The sequence below is a fragment of the Cucumis sativus genome, chromosome 6 (assembly GCF_000004075.3).
Source record: "Cucumis sativus cultivar 9930 chromosome 6, Cucumber_9930_V3, whole genome shotgun sequence".
NCBI lineage: Eukaryota > Viridiplantae > Streptophyta > Magnoliopsida > Cucurbitales > Cucurbitaceae > Cucumis > Cucumis sativus.
This window is the reverse complement of record NC_026660.2, coordinates 29,027,019-29,043,665: the sequence shown is the minus strand read 5'-3', so window position 1 is coordinate 29,043,665 and position 16,647 is coordinate 29,027,019. Positions and strand designations below refer to the sequence as shown.

Genomic DNA, 16,647 nt, shown 5'->3' with positions numbered 1-16,647 from the left:
ATTCGACCGTGGGGAACAAGATAAAGGCAAACGCCATGAGTAATTTAAAAAGAAGATGTAGATGGAGTTTTATGCTTTCAAATCCATTGACGAAAATAAAATGAAAAACGTGTTCGAAATCAATCAACTCCTAATTAAAAATACACATAGAAGAAAGTGGGCATGTGGGCTCGGTTCACCTGAACCATATGGCACCTCTTAGCCAGCGATTTTATTTATTATTTAACAACTGAGGCACCGGCGACGGGGTATTGTGGTTGCGGAATTGGAATGGGGGAGGGAGGAGGAGAAGGAGAAGGTTCATTGTATTTTATTTTTATCGAATATAATTTTTCGATATTATATTAATTTTACTGAAGGTGAAGGTCCCATTCATTTATTAATATTAATTATGTGGATCATACTTCCACAAATTTCTTCTAGAACCTCTCTTCTTTTTTATACAATTTTTTTTTTAAAAAATTCAGTTCATCTTATTTTGTGGGAGATGAGATTCCAGATTTAATTTCTGAATGTTCGTTCTCTAATTTTTTATAATTTAGGAAAGTAGCTTTTTTGTTTTTTCTTATGTGTTTAGAAATGTGATATTATATGCTACCGAATTTGAGAAATGGGTCCAATTTGTTCGTTTAATTTATTGAACAGCTTTTCTTCGTTATCTAATTTTGCTACTCTACTTTCCTAACAATACTACTGTTGATTTATCTTTTAGATTTGTATTGAATACATTAGGAATTGATTAGTATACGTTTAAATATATATATATTTTTTAATATTTCTTAAATTAAATAACCACTTGGGAAGTATAATTAAAGTTTGTGGGTTTATAATTTTTTAAAAAATAAAAATTCTGAACTTTTGGTTTTGTATTTAATAGGTATTTGAAAACCAACGTCAAATTTGTTTCTTAATTTTTTTTGAGAAACTAAATTGAAAAGAGTATATGATAAACTTCAAATTTTGAAATATAGAGAGAAAAATTAAACCAAGTTCAAAACTCTGACAACAATTAAAAAAAATTAGACCAACATTTGATTATTATATACATAGAAAGGAAAGAGGTTTTAAAAAAATGGTAGAGTAAGACAGCAAATTTGTAATTGTGGGGGCGATGGTAAATATTATAACACAATGGAGACATTGAATTTGAATACGTCTTTGCTGAATTCAATCCAATGCACTGAGCTGAGCCCTACCCTTACAAACAATCTTTCTAAACTATTTTTATATTTCTATTTGACAGAGTGATGGATTTTGTTCCAACACTCAAAGATTCGCATCCAACTTGTCACATTTTGTCTTTTTCTCACTATATTTCTTATCTCTTCAACCCATTTTTTTTCCTTCTTTTGAAATTATTAAGCATTACAATCAAGTATTTCCTCAAACAGTTCATTTATATTACTACATTAACTAAAATTTCATACGTAATTGAATTAAACACAACCAGTAATCAGGAAAGTAAATTATTATTATGATTATTTTACAGTAAATTAAGCAATTTTGCTAATTTACAGACACCATCACAAACCATAAAATGAACAACTTCTTTAAAACAAGAAAAAAAAAAGAGAAAAAGTTACACACACATACACAAAAAAGGCCACCTCGGGTTCTTCCTCATCTTTCAATTAACAATTCGGAAGATCTCAGCGTCTAAATCTGTGACGTTCGATAAAATTTGAACCGCTCACTCTCGGAAAATCAGGACCGTCGATTTTAAAAAAAAACCAAGTCAACGATCCCAATTAACTGAACCCGTTCTCTTCCTCGGCCACCACAGTCATTTCCGGCTGCCGTGAGAGAATATCGAAGTCACTGAGTGAGCAATACCCACTATGATTCCCAATTTCACTTGACCCCGTTTTGGAATCAGACGGTCCGAACATTTCCTCGACAAATTTCCATGGTTGATTGCGTTGATCCGTGTACCCGCCATCTGAGTTTCTGAAATAGTGAGAGAAAGAAGAAGAAGATGATTGTTGAAGTTATGGTTAGAGCTTGTTGGTAATTGGTATATATATATATAAAACGAGAAGGTTAAGATGAGGGAAACGCCGTAGTAGAAGTTGACGATCTTGACCCTGCCTAACTGGCGTCTTGTTTTTCGTTTCCCGTTTGCTTTCTATATCAATCAGAGCTTTTCACCCCACCGCTGTCTTAGTCAAATTTCAAATCAAAATCAGTCCTCAATTACAAATTTGACCTTTTCTCTTAAGTAGAGCCAGTGACGTCATTTCCCACTTCCATAGAGATAAGGTCAAATTCAGGTTCTTATTCAAACTACTTGATTTGCAAGCAAGCAAGCTAGAAAACTCATTCCAATTTTTATCAAAATAATGGAAGTCAAATATGTAATATGACATAAAACCATCAATTTTAAATATAGAATTATATTGTAAAGTTATAATATGAATCAAATATTGGCTTGAGCCGGAAGGAAAATAAATAATTGAATTGAATTGAATAGTGAAAGGGAAAAGGTCAGAATTGAAAGTTTGAAATGGGGTGGGAGTTGGGAGTAGTAGTAGTGAGGTGGGGTAAGAAGAGGAAGGGCAATTTGGAGATTTGAAATAAAGTGACACTAATAAACGAAATTGTTAATCACAGGAGAAATGTAGTAGGGAAAAAGAAAAAGGAGAAGAAGAAGAAAAACGTGCTCATATGGCTTCCACTAGAAAAAGAAAAGGCTTTAATTAATGATAAATCATGATGGGTTGGGGGTACCATAAGCTAAACTTAAAAGGCTGCCCCGCCACTATCGGTGGCTTTCTCCTCCCATTCATTTAACCTTAACCATTTCTTTTTCTTCTTCTTCTTCTTTAATTTGATACGACCTCAACCAAGTCTTATCACTATCAATTAATGCTCCATAACCTTTCTTTTTTAAAATCGAAGTTGTCCCACAGATTTGGAAACATTGAGGAGGGAAAATGATAGGGAGAAAGGGTTATATAACTCTTTACTTCTTCCCCAATTTCTTCAATCTTTCCTTAATTTCTCCAATCCTTCCTACCTCAATCCATCTCAATTCTTTTTTTATGTATAGTTAATTAATTTAAATTTAAATATTATTTATTTTATTTTTTCAAATTTACAAAATTCATGTATTAAATTTAGAATATGAATTTAAACAAAATTAACAATTTAATTGCACGTAACCATTACCGTATTTATTTTTAGTTTTCAAATTTTGGATTCATTTTTTAAATTATAGGTAAAAGAACAAACATCCAAAATACATTGATATACTAAAACATATCCAAGAAAACATAGATATGACTCCTAAAATTCCTAACTCAACCCCTTCAACTGCCTGTACCATAATTACTCGTTATCCCTTACCCATCCACCTTTTGTCTACAATTTAGATAAAGTCCCTTAATTAAGAAAAATGATATTACGAAGAAGAGAGGAAGGAGTAAGTTTTTGTATATATGAACACATACGTAGGTAAGGATTACATACGTTGAGTTATTAGAGATGTAGTAACTCCGGAAGAGACAAAATTTAGAGGTCAAAGTATATAATTATTCTTTAAACTAAAATTAAAAAACCGAATTAATTATAATAATTCATCCATCAACTTCTCTCAAACCCATTTTTGTAAAAACAGAAGAGCAATCATGAGAAGCCAACTCATGTTCCATTAACCCAAACTAAATAATTAAGCACAACTAACTCATTTGTAACTATTGATTTAAAGCAAAAGAAGAAGATTTATAAAAATGTAAAAGCAAGTGTGAAATAAGGTAAAGGGATACAAGAAAAGTAAAGCATCACTTTAATCAGTTAAATAAATGCATGTCACCTTCACTGGCATTAATAAAAGACAAAGTAGAGAGAAAGGCGATATAATTATATAATTAAGATGTCAAGTATAGAATTGAAGGCAATAATTAGAAGAAAGATTAGCAAGTTGCAAATAATTGTGTATTATGATTTTACTTTAGTTTATTATGGATTATATATCAGTGGACAAAAAAACAAGACACTGAATCTGAGAGAGGCTGCAAATTTGAAAGATGTATGTTGGATTCAATGTATTGGTGTGAGATCTTTTGTTTTAAGTAAATTTGAGATCTTTGTATCAAAACATAGACATAAATATAATAAATAGATTTGGTTTTAAATGGGTGGGATCATTTTTATCAGTACAGCTAGGGACATCGTTTTCCCGTACCCCTTTTTTAATTTCATATGTACCCATTTCCATTTCTTTACTATTTATCATATGTAACAATTCATTTCTCTTTTCTATATCCATCTTTTTTTTTTCTTTCTGTAATATTGCTAATAAACTGTCAAAGTCATCAGTGTTGAATGTTGTGTGTTGTTTGTAGCCGATATATTTCATAACTAATTAGCTTACGACGTTCTCATCAATGAATTAAAAGAAAAAGAAAGAAGATTGTTAATCCTTAACCTTCTAATTTAAAGCTTTGAGCCCTTTTATAGTTTATGACGATTTATGGTAGAATTGATAATCAGTTTAAAAAGTATTTTGTTATATAATTCAATAAAAGATGAATATTATTGTAATCTTATATATGAGCTTGATCTTCTTCTATATGTTTTTCTATAAGAAACTATAACATATTTATAAGATAAATAAAAGATTTTTTTTTACAGACATCATCCTTTGGAAATATTCAAGTGCATATCCAAATTTTTTCACAATCCAAACCTTATCCATCTTAAATTATAGGCAATGAAAATACTTAGAATTTCTCAACTATATCTATAATTGTAGATTCTTTTGTTATTTATTATTAATTTGTAGCATCATAATTTCCTCCATCTCATCTAATTTATTTATTAATTATTATAGTTGAGTACAAAAATAATAAATGTAATTGGGATGATTAATTTGCATAATTTATTATACTTAAAAAAGAAGAATTAGAAACTTAGAGCCACAAAATGATAAATAGAGAATGAATAAGTCTCCATTTTTTCCATTAATTTCACAAAAGAAAAAAAGAAAAATTGTTTATACAAAAAGACACCAAAAGAGCTCCGGAGACTCTCCGATCCGTGTCCATGCCGTTTCTCTTCCATCAACTCATAAAAAAGAAAAAAAGAGGGAGTCGGGCCGGGCCGGGCGGTTCAGTGTGAGAGCCACCGCTGGCCGCCTTGTAGTCTAAGTCCGACGAGTGGTGGGTGAGAAAATTGAAGCAACGGTGTGGGCAAGACCCACCATAATCCCCAATTTGACCTGACCTCGCTTGGGAAAGGGGCGGGCAGAAGCCCTGGGAGAGTAGGCGGCGGCGGTGATGTAGTGGGTTCTGGAAGCGGCCATGTGTGTTGGATTGTGAGAGGAAGAGAAGAGTTTTGAATGAGAGTTGGTTGAAAGTGGAGTGGGAAAGCATTGGGTGGGTGTTATATAGAGAGGAAAGAGAAGGGGACAGAATAAAGCAAAATAATTGAAAAAGAAAAAGAGTGAGATGGGGAAATGGAAAATGGTTGAATGAGTGGGGAGTGATGACAGCGGTGCTTTGCCTTTGTCCCACCACTACACTATGAAACTGAGGAGATTCCATGTTAAGAACCAACCCAACAAGCTCAAAAGAAAAATCTGATTTATTCCATTTTTAATTGTAACCATTCAATATATGTGAAAGAGGAGCGTTTGGGAACAAACCACACTTTTTCACTTTACCAAAACAGAGATAATATCATACAAATAAAAAGAGATTCTTGTGATGCAATTCAACATAAATACAACGTGAAACACACACAAAATTAGCCCTTCCTTGCCATTTCCAATCATTTTTTCTTTAGAAAAAGACCACCTCAATCCAAATCAGTATTGGGCTGCTTTTGTGTGCCTCAAAGCCCATTACCATCATTCCGGTCCAATTTACAATTCCAAATATACATAGAGAGCAGTTCTTTTAGGATTAATAATGATAGTGGGTCTATATACCAATATAGTATATCACCAATATAAAATATTAAACTAAAAAAATTGTTATATTTTGTAAATTTTTGCTATATTTAAATAATAATAATAGAGTCTTCAAAGATTCAATATTTTAGTGATATATTCAGTAGATGGGTGAAATTAAAAAAAAAAAAAAAGTGAAAGTGAAAGCTCATGATCTAAATGTACAATTTTGAAGTTTTAAAAACTTGTGTAATTGCTTAAATTGTTATATAATATGTTGTGATTTAAAAAAAAAAAAGAGAAGACGATCGGAAATTGAACTCAAATTTGGATGAGTTGTAGGACAGTTGGAGGAATTGATGGATTCAATGTTTGTAATATTGGCTTTAAATTTGATTGCGTTATATATATATTTATAATAATAAGATACTTTGTCTCATGAATATCTTCATTTGTTTATTTAGCAGTTTTTCTGTATAAAAAATAAAAAACGAATCTCTAATTTCAACTTAAAAAACTAAAGAAAATTAGTTTAAAATAAATACAACTTAGAGGGAGTTTATGCCATACACATACCAATAATTAACTATATTAATGTTTAATACATTAAGTACAAGAAAAGAAGAAAAAAGGAATGGGTATTAATGAGAGCAAAAGTGAAGGGGTAGGATTGATTGAATTTAGAAATAAAAAAGTATGAAAGGACAAGAGCATGTACAGCTAATGTATTCAATGAGGGAACCAAATGTCCTAATCACTGCTTCATAACAAATACAAATACAAACATTTAATTACAATTACAATTAATTAAGAAGAATTGGTTAATACAAAAACAAAATAATCATAATAATATATATCTTATCAATTTGCATATCTTTGTTTAGCCTTTTAATTGTATAATTAATCTGATGTTTGCCCGACAACATGTGATGGTGTTAGGGTGCTTAATTGGGCTTAATTATCACATTATTATATATCTCTTTCCATTTAATTTCTAAATAAATGCACGTTGTTTATTAATTATTCATGGTCATACGTAAGAGGCAAAAATAATACACAAATCGCTTACGAAGATCACTATTAATCTTCAAAGTTTGATACAACTAACCACTTTAATTTGTATATTGATTTATTAAACAGTACTTTGCAATGATTCTGTTTTTCTATTTTTAATTTTGTAATAATCTAGTACATTTTACAATATTATATACCAATTTAATTATTATTTTTTCAAATTACAAAATCTAGAGTCATGAAACAATAAAAATCAACATCTGCCCGAAAGACTATTTTGTTACAAAATCGAAAATAAAAAACTAAATTCAAATACTAAATAGTTGTTACTTTATAATATGAAAAATATACCATTATATCTTATCCTCTAGTTGCATTTTTCTTTTAAAAAATAAGAATCTAATGAATTGTTTGAGACTTGAGACTTCATCCACTAGTGATTGTCCAAGGGCCTACTTTCCAAATTTTCAAACATTTCTATTCAATTTTATACCCTACTTATCTGATGAAATCTATCTTACTTGTAATGATTTATCGTTTATCAACATCGACTCGCTTGATCGTGTACAACTATGTCAAGTGTACAATAGTTACAATTTGGAGCATTTAAACTTTAACTTTTTGTTATATGTTAATGAAATGTACCTTTTATTTTGATGTCACTTGAAACTACTCATATGTTTGATTAAAGTTTGAGTAAGTCAAATGTGTAAAGCAAAGGAGTTATGAAAATCATGAATACATAAGACCTATATATGTAGTACACTAACTCATTAGTTGGATCAACTAAGTAATTGCTTTCTTACTTAAATGGTAAAGTAATGGAGAGGAGGGCCCTATTAGAACAAAAGAATAATATTCATTGAACTTTCTGTTTCCCAAATCTCAAATGCCCTTTTCCCACATTCTTCTCCATGATATACTCAAGAACATGCCTTATCTTTTCACTCCTTATTTTATCTCTCTTTGCCAAAATCACTTATGGGACATTGGTATGATCTTTGCATGGGTATGGTTAAAGAAATGATAGTGTAATTGTAATATATGTATGGATGAATAGTATTTTTGTGACTTTAGTCAAATGGGTTGATTAAAGTGGCATCAAATAATTCAGGGGGGAAATGGAGAAAAGGGCATGTGCTTTCATGGTTGGGAGTTGGATATAACACTTAAATGAAATCTTCTCATATTTTCTTCATTTCCCATTTGGTTATATCCCTCCATTATTATCTTTTTAATAATACAAACAATATAACTTTTAAAACTGCTACAAAACCAACCTTTTTAAGGGACAACAGCCAACTCTATACTTTACTTTATGTAACAAGTCTAGTATTGTTTAGAGTTACCAAATATGTTCATTTAAACAAAGACATGAAATTTTATTTTAAAATATTTATAAATATAGTCAAAATATCATAATCTATCTATAATACATCAAATTAGAGTATTATGATAAATATACTTTTGCTATTGAGTGGTTAGTATATCAATCAAGTCATTAAATAGAAGGAGAATTGAATTAGTCAATATGCATACATAAATTAATTAGAAAGTTAAAAGAGGATAGGGTTCTGGTAACATAAAAATTTGGATGAAGCAGTGGGATTCAGATGTAAGTTTGAATATCTCAAACAATTGTAACATGAATCATAAATTTAGAATGGCACATTTGACATTCATGAGAAAGAAGAAAAAGATAAAAAAGAAAAGAAAGATGATAGCTGAGTCCATTAATGAGGAGCCAACTGCCCCTCCATTACCTTCTTCCATAAATGCTTTTGCTGCCTTCCCACTATCTTCTTACCCACTTTTAATCTCTGCCCAATCCCTCACTTTCCTCTCCCAAACATTTTGCAAATTCCACAAAAAGAAAAAGAAAGACAAAACAAAAAATCATGAATCTCTTCATCCCCATTTTCCCATTTCTCATTGCCATTCTTCTTCTCTCGCCGTCTATCTCTCTCGCCACCGCCCGGAAGGACGGCGGCTTCGATGGCATGTTCGGACCCGGGAACGGATTTGGCGACATACCCGGCTTTGGAAAGGGTTGGGACAAGGGGATCATCGGCGGGGGATACGGCGGCGGCTACGGTGGCCCCAAAGGCGGTTACGGCAAGGGTGGTATCATAAGAAATTCTGTGGTTTGTAAAGTTAAGGGTCCTTGTTACAATAAGAAGGTGACTTGTCCGGCTAAGTGCTTCTCCTCCTACAGCCGATCGGGCAAGGGTTACGGCGGTGGAGGTGGCGGCGGTGGCTGTACCATCGATTGTACTAAGAAATGTATCGGCTATTGTTAGGGAGGGGCGGTAATGGCGGCGGCGGCTTCTGAGTGTTTTCTTTGACACGGCCGCTCGGTAGCCGGAAAGTACCTATAAGTAGTAATTAAGGTTTGCCTTAATGGGAAAGAAAGGCTATGTATTGGAGTTTTACTAGAAGACTGATATATAAACTAATAGAAATATATAATTATAAGTAATGTTATGTTGGTGTTTGGATCGCTATGTATGAGTTTTTTAAATTATGGTTCTCTTGAAATGTTTTGGAATTGGGTTCTCTTTTCTGATTTCAGTATTCTCTTAGCGTTTTAATAATTCTCATGCTTGGTTTCCTATCATTTGTGGGTTTTTGTTTCTATAGAGTTGGCTGGAGCTTGGTATTGGTATCCTCATCCTGTGATATTTAGATTACTACAAAACACTTGGTGTAAGCTTAAAGAATAGAGAACAAAATGAAAATAAAATCGTGAAGACAGTAAAAAACGATTGAATTTAAAACTGAAAGAAGATGGATATTGAGTAAATGGGAAAACAACACATGCTAGAAAGAAAGAATCCGTCTGGTAGTGATGGAGGGTGAATGGAAAGCTAAATAATGATTCTTTCCTTGAGGTTCAGTTCATGGCGTCCTAGTCAAAACTTCAATTTTATAAAAGTATCCATGTTCGATGAAAACATCCATAGAATATCATTATCAACAAATATTTTTGGCATGTCTTAATTTTACCAAATTATTGATGTCGATAACAAGACTTGTTGTCATCAAGGATTCAAGATGTAAAGATTCAATTCTCGTATAAAAATTACAAAAACAAAAATAAAATAAAATGGATGAAAATATACAGAGATAGATAATTATAATATAATTTAATTAAAAACGCGTCCGGGTGCCTAATGGCCAACTAAAGACTATTGGCAAAGTGAGTGCTCGAAAGTAGTGATTACGTTGTTGACAATGAAACCATTGAAACAATGACACACTTCAGCCTAATTACTTTGGTGATTCTTTCCATTCATAAACTATAATCATTTTACCAACAATTCTCTCCAAATGGATAGTGAAATTGAAGACATTTGAATAAATAAATGATGACACCCACTTTCTCAAGCAATGTGTAAAATTGAACTCAGAATTCATTCAACCTCAACAATATTAATAATAGGGTTTATAAAAGCGACTACTACCATTAGCATCAAATTACATCAGGGGTGAAAAAAACATACAGTAAAGTTGGCTGGTAAAAATGAAGCAACAGAACTGAACAGCCCTCAACCTAAAACAAACCTGTAAACTTACCCACATCCCGTGGCTAAGTGCATATACAACCTACAATCTAGGAAGAAGCTCATCATTCGTGGTGGTTCTACGTGACCACAGCATCAAATGGCTGCCCTCACAGCACCCCTGGCAGCCTCACGCTTCATCTGAGCTGCTTTACCGCTGCCTCGGAAGTACATGTATACTTGCTGAATGACAAAAGAGATGGTGAACAAAGTAAAGAAATGAGTTAAATAGCAATTCTGTTGTTTTCTATTTGTAAGCGTGTGGATAGAAAAAGGGAAAAACGTGATTGACCTGAATAACCCAGATGCTGAGAACTGATTCAAGACAGAATAATCCGAAACCAATGAAATAGAATATCTGCAAAAAAGAGAAAAATGGCGGATGAAACCTCGAGGCTCTCAGAGTACACAGTAATACTTCATTCTACTGTTTATTTTCCTAGGATTTATCATAGTATTTTCCTAGGATTTATCATAGGAAGTAAACTTCCTTAACTCCGAAGGGAAATTCTAACGACAATAAAATCTGGTCCATCCGCTCATTTCAATTATTTTCCTAGTATTATAAAACCATCTTATACCAAAAAGACCAAAATAAACCAGAAACTCCAATACATGTTTGTGGGTTTGACAAAGTAAGCTGACGTTTAGGAATTTATATAAAAAATAAAAAACAAAACAAGTAGCTGAAAAGCAAGTAAATATATCCTTACCCCAACCAAGACTTGTCCACCAATAAGATCTATTGCAGGTAAGATGCCACTGTTACAACCAAAAACAAAAATTGTTAGTACAAGGAGAAAATTCTGGAACATTTAAAGACAAAATCCTATTTAACAATGATATTAAGGAATTGCTGTTGGAAGAGTGGAGTTGTTAACTCCACTTCTTGTTTGGTCCAAGGAATTCATGGGACTAAACAACTTCATTCCTTGTCAAATGTCTCCTGAGTCAACAACAAGAAATAACCAACCGAAACATGCAATATACAACTCTAGAAAACATTTGATGTAAAAAGTACCGATTGAAAAGATTTAGCTGAGCCCTTCTTCACATATGCATTTAAGTCATTGACTATAACATTTTAAAGCTTCATCGACCAAATCATATTGATAACACAAATTAACAGCAAGCATAGTAAATAGTTAATACAAAGGAACATACGTCAGAGATTTTCCCCTGAAGACTATTGGAGGTGCTACTGCAGCAAAGATGCAGAAACCAATATGAAGCTGTAGGAGAAGAGTAAATAAAATTGTAATGATAAGAGATCCAATTTTCAAACGTGTGTTTAATTAGAAGAAAACTAAAATAATCAACTAGCGAAAAAAACCATTACCAAATAAAACATGAAAAACCATCCGAACTTCATAGCACTTTCACTCCTGCAACAGGAAAGAGAAACAATGCTAACTAATCTCTTCATGATCAAATCAATACATGTGCATAGAATATAGATTTCCACCTTTGGAAGTGTTGGGAGCCTTAACAACTACACAAAAGGAGAAATACGACACTAACTAAAACTCTACTAACTAATCCAACAATATCTGTGTCTGGTAACTGGTCAATTTAATATTTTAGGAAATCAATCTTAACCTAAAACTATAACTATCTATTTGTACAATGTCAACTAAAAAAAAGCATTCAAATAGAAGGAAGGAAAGGAAAGGGGGAAGTCAAAGACAAGTTTAAAGATGAAAAGGGTACCTAGATGCATTGTAAAGTGGGCGATACCACAAGAAATACCCTCCTGGAACTCCAGCAATAAAATAGATGACAGCAAGGAACCAAATTTTTACTCCTACAACCATGAAATTGTAAGATTATGAGCAGCAATATTTTCAACATTAGAGACAACAGTTAATTATAATGGATAAATCATTTTTGCTAAAATGGTATTTCAATTTACCTTCTCCCTTAATCCACGCCGTAGTAACAGCTACTATGTTCCAGAGGAGGCAAAGAGTTAGTCCTGTGAAACATGACAAAGTCCTTATGTCAATTGCTCTTGTAAAAAATATTTTAGTGATAACTCATCTGAGAAAGAAATGAGTGCAACTTTGCAAGGAAACCTTAGGTTGCGTAAGAGATTATGTTGTTAATACCCAATACTCATCTAAGAAAGAAATAAGGAAACTTTACAGGGGGAGAACAATAGTCTTGTTCAAACAGTGTATTTTTTTCAATCAAATTGTGAGTGTAAGATTCAATAACGGTGCCCATACAACGTAGCAAGTTTAAAATTAGGATTGTTATATCATCATTCATCATATAAGTTCTTGAAAAGGAGACTGTTTCTTTATTATTGCATAAGAAAACTCAAAGTACAAACATAAGTACTAACAGCCTATGGACGACATCAAGTGAAGATAGTCCACAAGTTCACATACCCAACAATGTAGTAAACGCAACATACTGCAACCTTTGCAGATGAATAGGAATATCATTTGCAATATCATGGTGGATAATTGGGAAAAAAGGTGGCCAATTTTTCTCCTCTAGTACAATTCCAGCTGCAAAACAAAAACAGATCAGGTCATAAGCTGCATTGGGAAAAACGTGTGGTCTAGAGAATGTGTTGCTTTCTTCAATAAGTTGAGGCGTATCTCTCTAATTCACCTTCTCGGTGGTTGTTAAGAATAAGGGCAATAACTTAAATTGATATGAGATGCAATTTAACTGTTATAGAATTATTTTCAAGACACCAAAAGAACTGTCCACAAGGGGGAACACCATTTTAAATGTTATAATATCATACCCTCTGATTCCTTAAATTTTCCCAATTTTTTTATTACTCAAGTATTGGGTGCATTTTCATATATGCTAATACAAATAGTTTTGATTAAACTTCACACAACCAAAGTTATGGTCCTATTAAGATAGATTGCCTCTAACTTTATGAAATATATTCTGAGAGTTCTACTGGCAATTTAGCATCCTTCTAAGAATTTCAACAGTCAGAATAAATTACCCCGATTTGCAGCATCTTCCCTCCGTTTTACTTCCTGCATTTAACCAAGAATGCTAAAGAATTAAATAAAATCAGTAGATGCTTCAACATTGATCCACTCTAGCGCTATCAATGGACCAATAAGCCTATAACATTAGATTTTAAATTTGATTAAAAAAAAAATCCATTTCAAAGGGGTAAAGGAAAAGATAATAAGGGCCTTTAATCTTGTTATCTTGAAATATGGCTATTCAATATCATGTATAAGTTGAACTAGCACCAGTATTGCAAAATCATTTTTTCTACTCTCAAGCATACTATTGTAACATAAATCAAAATCATACAAGGAAATGATCCTGATTGGTACCTAACGAGCATTGAGTTTAAAACATAACAACTGGAAATGATAACATATTTAAAGATTTTGTACATTCTCTAAGAAGTACCTGTTCCCGCCTTCTCAAATCAGCCTCTTTAGCTTGAAGCTCCTTCTCTTTCTTCTTCAAATCCTAAGTAAAATTAAAACATAGTGCAGTTAGCAAGACCAGGAGATCAATGGTGGCACAAAGAATAAAGTACACAATAAAATCTCAAAAACCTTATAGTTTGATCCTTCAGAGTTTGAATCGAGTGGTATGTCAACAGTTGCACCACGACCATAATTAAAATCAACAGGTTCTGGAGGAAGAGGTGAAAGCCTGGAATTTGTGGCAGGGGGAACACTTCCAGGATTCTGAAAAATTGCATATATATCTTTGGTTAAATGAGTAAATAATTTGATAAGATAACATTTTAACCAACTAATGTGATGTTGCAAACAATCATCTTAATAGATTCAACAGATTAATGAAACCATTAAAACAAGGTTGTATTTAAACCCATAGGTCAATTTCTTATCAGTTATCAGATTATCCATAAACTAAGGGATATATATCGTAATAAGAAGCCATACAAAAATAAGAAGAAAAAGAAATTTCCCTACAAAATTGAAATTTTGGAGCTGAAAAAAAAAATGAAGGCAGGAACTTATTAAACCAAGATGTATAGCTCTTAAGAGAAAAACGCAAGTGCAAAGTTTATCCAAACTCGATGAACTGAATACTTCAATCTCGTTCCCCTTTCTATTTTACTTTTGTTTTGGGTTGGTGAGGGGCAACTAGCTAAAAGATTAGATTCCTTGTTTCAGATGTAAAAGAAAGCACCTCCGTCATAATATGACTGCCCCGGTACCTTCACCCAAAGGCCAGATACTGGTCTGCAGATGGATCGTTAAAAATCTGAACACCCAATTGTCTAGAATAGAACGCCGACAATATATGCCAATAAATGCAGAAACCCAGAACAAGCTTAAATTTCCAGTAATTGGATACTGAATGAAACTAAACTTATCAACTACTGCATCTTTGAAGCACCATGAGGACCGTAAATCATGTTGAGAGTAACCAAATTATTAGGGTGGGAAAATCCTTTATGAGTTTCTCTTAGTGAGATATGGAAAGAGAAAAGGGATCCAATCCGAGCATCAAAAATAAATTAATAGAAATGAAATAGCACTAAGCTAAACGGAAATCCGCATCCACCGCATACTCAAACGACCTAGTCTATGGAATTAATAAAGCAAAGCAAAGCAAAGCAGTACATAGAGTCGAGCAACACTTCCATTATTCAAAGATAAAAGTAAGATTAGAAGAGGTAAGCAGAAGCATGATGATCAAAAGGTAGAGAGAACTCACAGCGAAGGGGTTGACTTCCTCTTCTTCATCGAAAGGGTTTCTGTCGTAGCGACCAGCCATGGCGAAAGTGGTAGTAGCAAAGGGAAGGTAAGAACTAAGAAGTGGAATCGCAAAACCTTAGATCTGATATGAAGAACAGGGAAAAATGGAGAAAAAACTTAGAGAGTAAGCAATTCAAAGGCGGAACCCGAAGACGTTTGACGGTTCAATCGGGAAAATTGAATGGAATCGTAGAGAGAGAGAGAGAGAAAGAAAGAGGAGCAGTTGTCTTTTAGTTTAGTCAGCTTAATACCTTTCGGGTGCGAGAAATTAAAATTCAAAGGAAACAGCGGGAGACAATTTCACAGCACAAAACTAAACTACAAATTAATTTCTCCAACTTCCACATCAAATAAACAAACAAACAAATAAATTCTCTGTCAATTTATTTATAATTTCTACAACTTCAAAAAATTCAAAGGAAAAGGATTTGTGAGTTCGGCAGGCCACAATGAGTATTTTAGTTTACATTTTTTCATTATTATTTTACAAGTAATTTAGTATTTATTTTTGTTACTTTCTTAGGCAGCTGTAAATACAAAAATTAGTGCCTATCCTTTGATTCCTAAGAAGCTCCGCAAACCATAAATTATGTTTGTTGTGGTTCAAAGCCAAAATACCTACCTATCTCTGCCATGCTAAAAAATGGGCCAAATGTTTGGTAATTTTGGGCCACGGCCCAAAGAGGAAAGAGTGTGTCACCCTGATATGATGGATAATCACTCAAGAATAATGCTTTTTTTTCAAACTAAAATCAGGTAAGTTGGAGATATAGACTTTCCAACCTAACATTTATTATTATTATTACTATTATTTTAAAATTTGAAGGTAAATGCATTAATTTAATCATTATTAAAAAAAAAATCAAAACTTTGTTATTTGTTTCAAAGGCTATAATTTTAATTAGAGTTCAAAGTCATTGATGATAACTAGGTCAAAATTGGCTGAGTTGGTCATTTGGGACAAATTGAATTTTATTGTTTTTTTTATGAAAAATAAATATTATGTTATCTAACTTTAATCAATTTTTCTTCTTTATTTTACTTATAATTTATTGATTTGTATTAACAAACAAGCATAAAAAAAAAAAATTTAAAAGAAAAAGAAAAAATCCAACATACCCATCAATACAAATTCATATTAGAATATTAGGAATTCCATTTGGAATGGTTTGTTTGTGTATTTAAGGAAAATTGAGTGTATATAGTATTACCCTAATTTATTTTCTTTGTGTTTGCATATTGATTTTGAAGGAAAATCTTGATGAGCAGGCCGGCATCTAACAGGAATTCCCTCCTACCCTCCTCTTCTTTGAATTCTTCTTTAATTTATAATTTGTCAGCTAGTTTGCAATACCACAAATGCACACACACTATAACAAGAATTTGGTTACATTAATGCAGATCATTACAACCCACATTCTTCTTTATGTTTGTAATTAAACATTTTATTATT

The 16,647-nt window shown here is 32.4% G+C and overlaps 2 protein-coding genes across 2 annotated transcripts; one reads left to right on the top strand and one right to left on the bottom strand.

Moving 5' to 3' along the window:
- Positions 1-8,645: 8,645 nt before the first annotated feature.
- LOC101210650 (ctenidin-3) lies at positions 8,646-9,475 on the top strand. The gene has a single exon (XM_004134680.3). The coding sequence runs from the start codon at positions 8,803-8,805 to the stop codon at positions 9,202-9,204; it is 402 nt and encodes a 133-aa protein (XP_004134728.1). The 5' UTR covers positions 8,646-8,802; the 3' UTR covers positions 9,205-9,475.
- An 808-nt stretch (positions 9,476-10,283) lies between these two features.
- Positions 10,284-15,442, bottom strand: LOC101210890 (secretory carrier-associated membrane protein 3). Its single transcript, XM_004134681.3, has 12 exons — positions 15,154-15,442; positions 14,019-14,153; positions 13,867-13,929; positions 13,442-13,475; positions 12,861-12,983; positions 12,380-12,442; positions 12,178-12,271; positions 11,807-11,852; positions 11,632-11,699; positions 11,181-11,229; positions 10,760-10,825; positions 10,284-10,650 (listed from the first exon to the last, which is right to left on the bottom strand). Exons 1-12 carry the CDS (start codon positions 15,211-15,213, stop codon positions 10,564-10,566), a joined length of 888 nt encoding a protein of 295 aa, XP_004134729.1. The 5' UTR covers positions 15,214-15,442; the 3' UTR covers positions 10,284-10,563.
- Positions 15,443-16,647: the final 1,205 nt, after the last annotated feature.

Excerpts from the sequence above, each read along its gene's own strand:
- LOC101210890 (XM_004134681.3), bottom strand. The coding sequence starts at position 15,213 with ATGGCTGGTCGCTACGACAGAAACCCTTTCGATGAAGAAGAGGAAGTC. Across the intron at positions 13,930-14,018 it reads CTGAAGGATCAAACTATAAG|GATTTGAAGAAGAAAGAGAA; the intron begins GTTTTTGAGATT and ends AATTTTACTTAG. Across the intron at positions 11,230-11,631 it reads TTCAGGGGAAAATCTCTGAC|TGGCATCTTACCTGCAATAG; the intron begins GTATGTTCCTTT and ends TGGTTGTAACAG.
- LOC101210650 (XM_004134680.3), top strand. The coding sequence starts at position 8,803 with ATGAATCTCTTCATCCCCATTTTCCCATTTCTCATTGCCATTCTTCTT.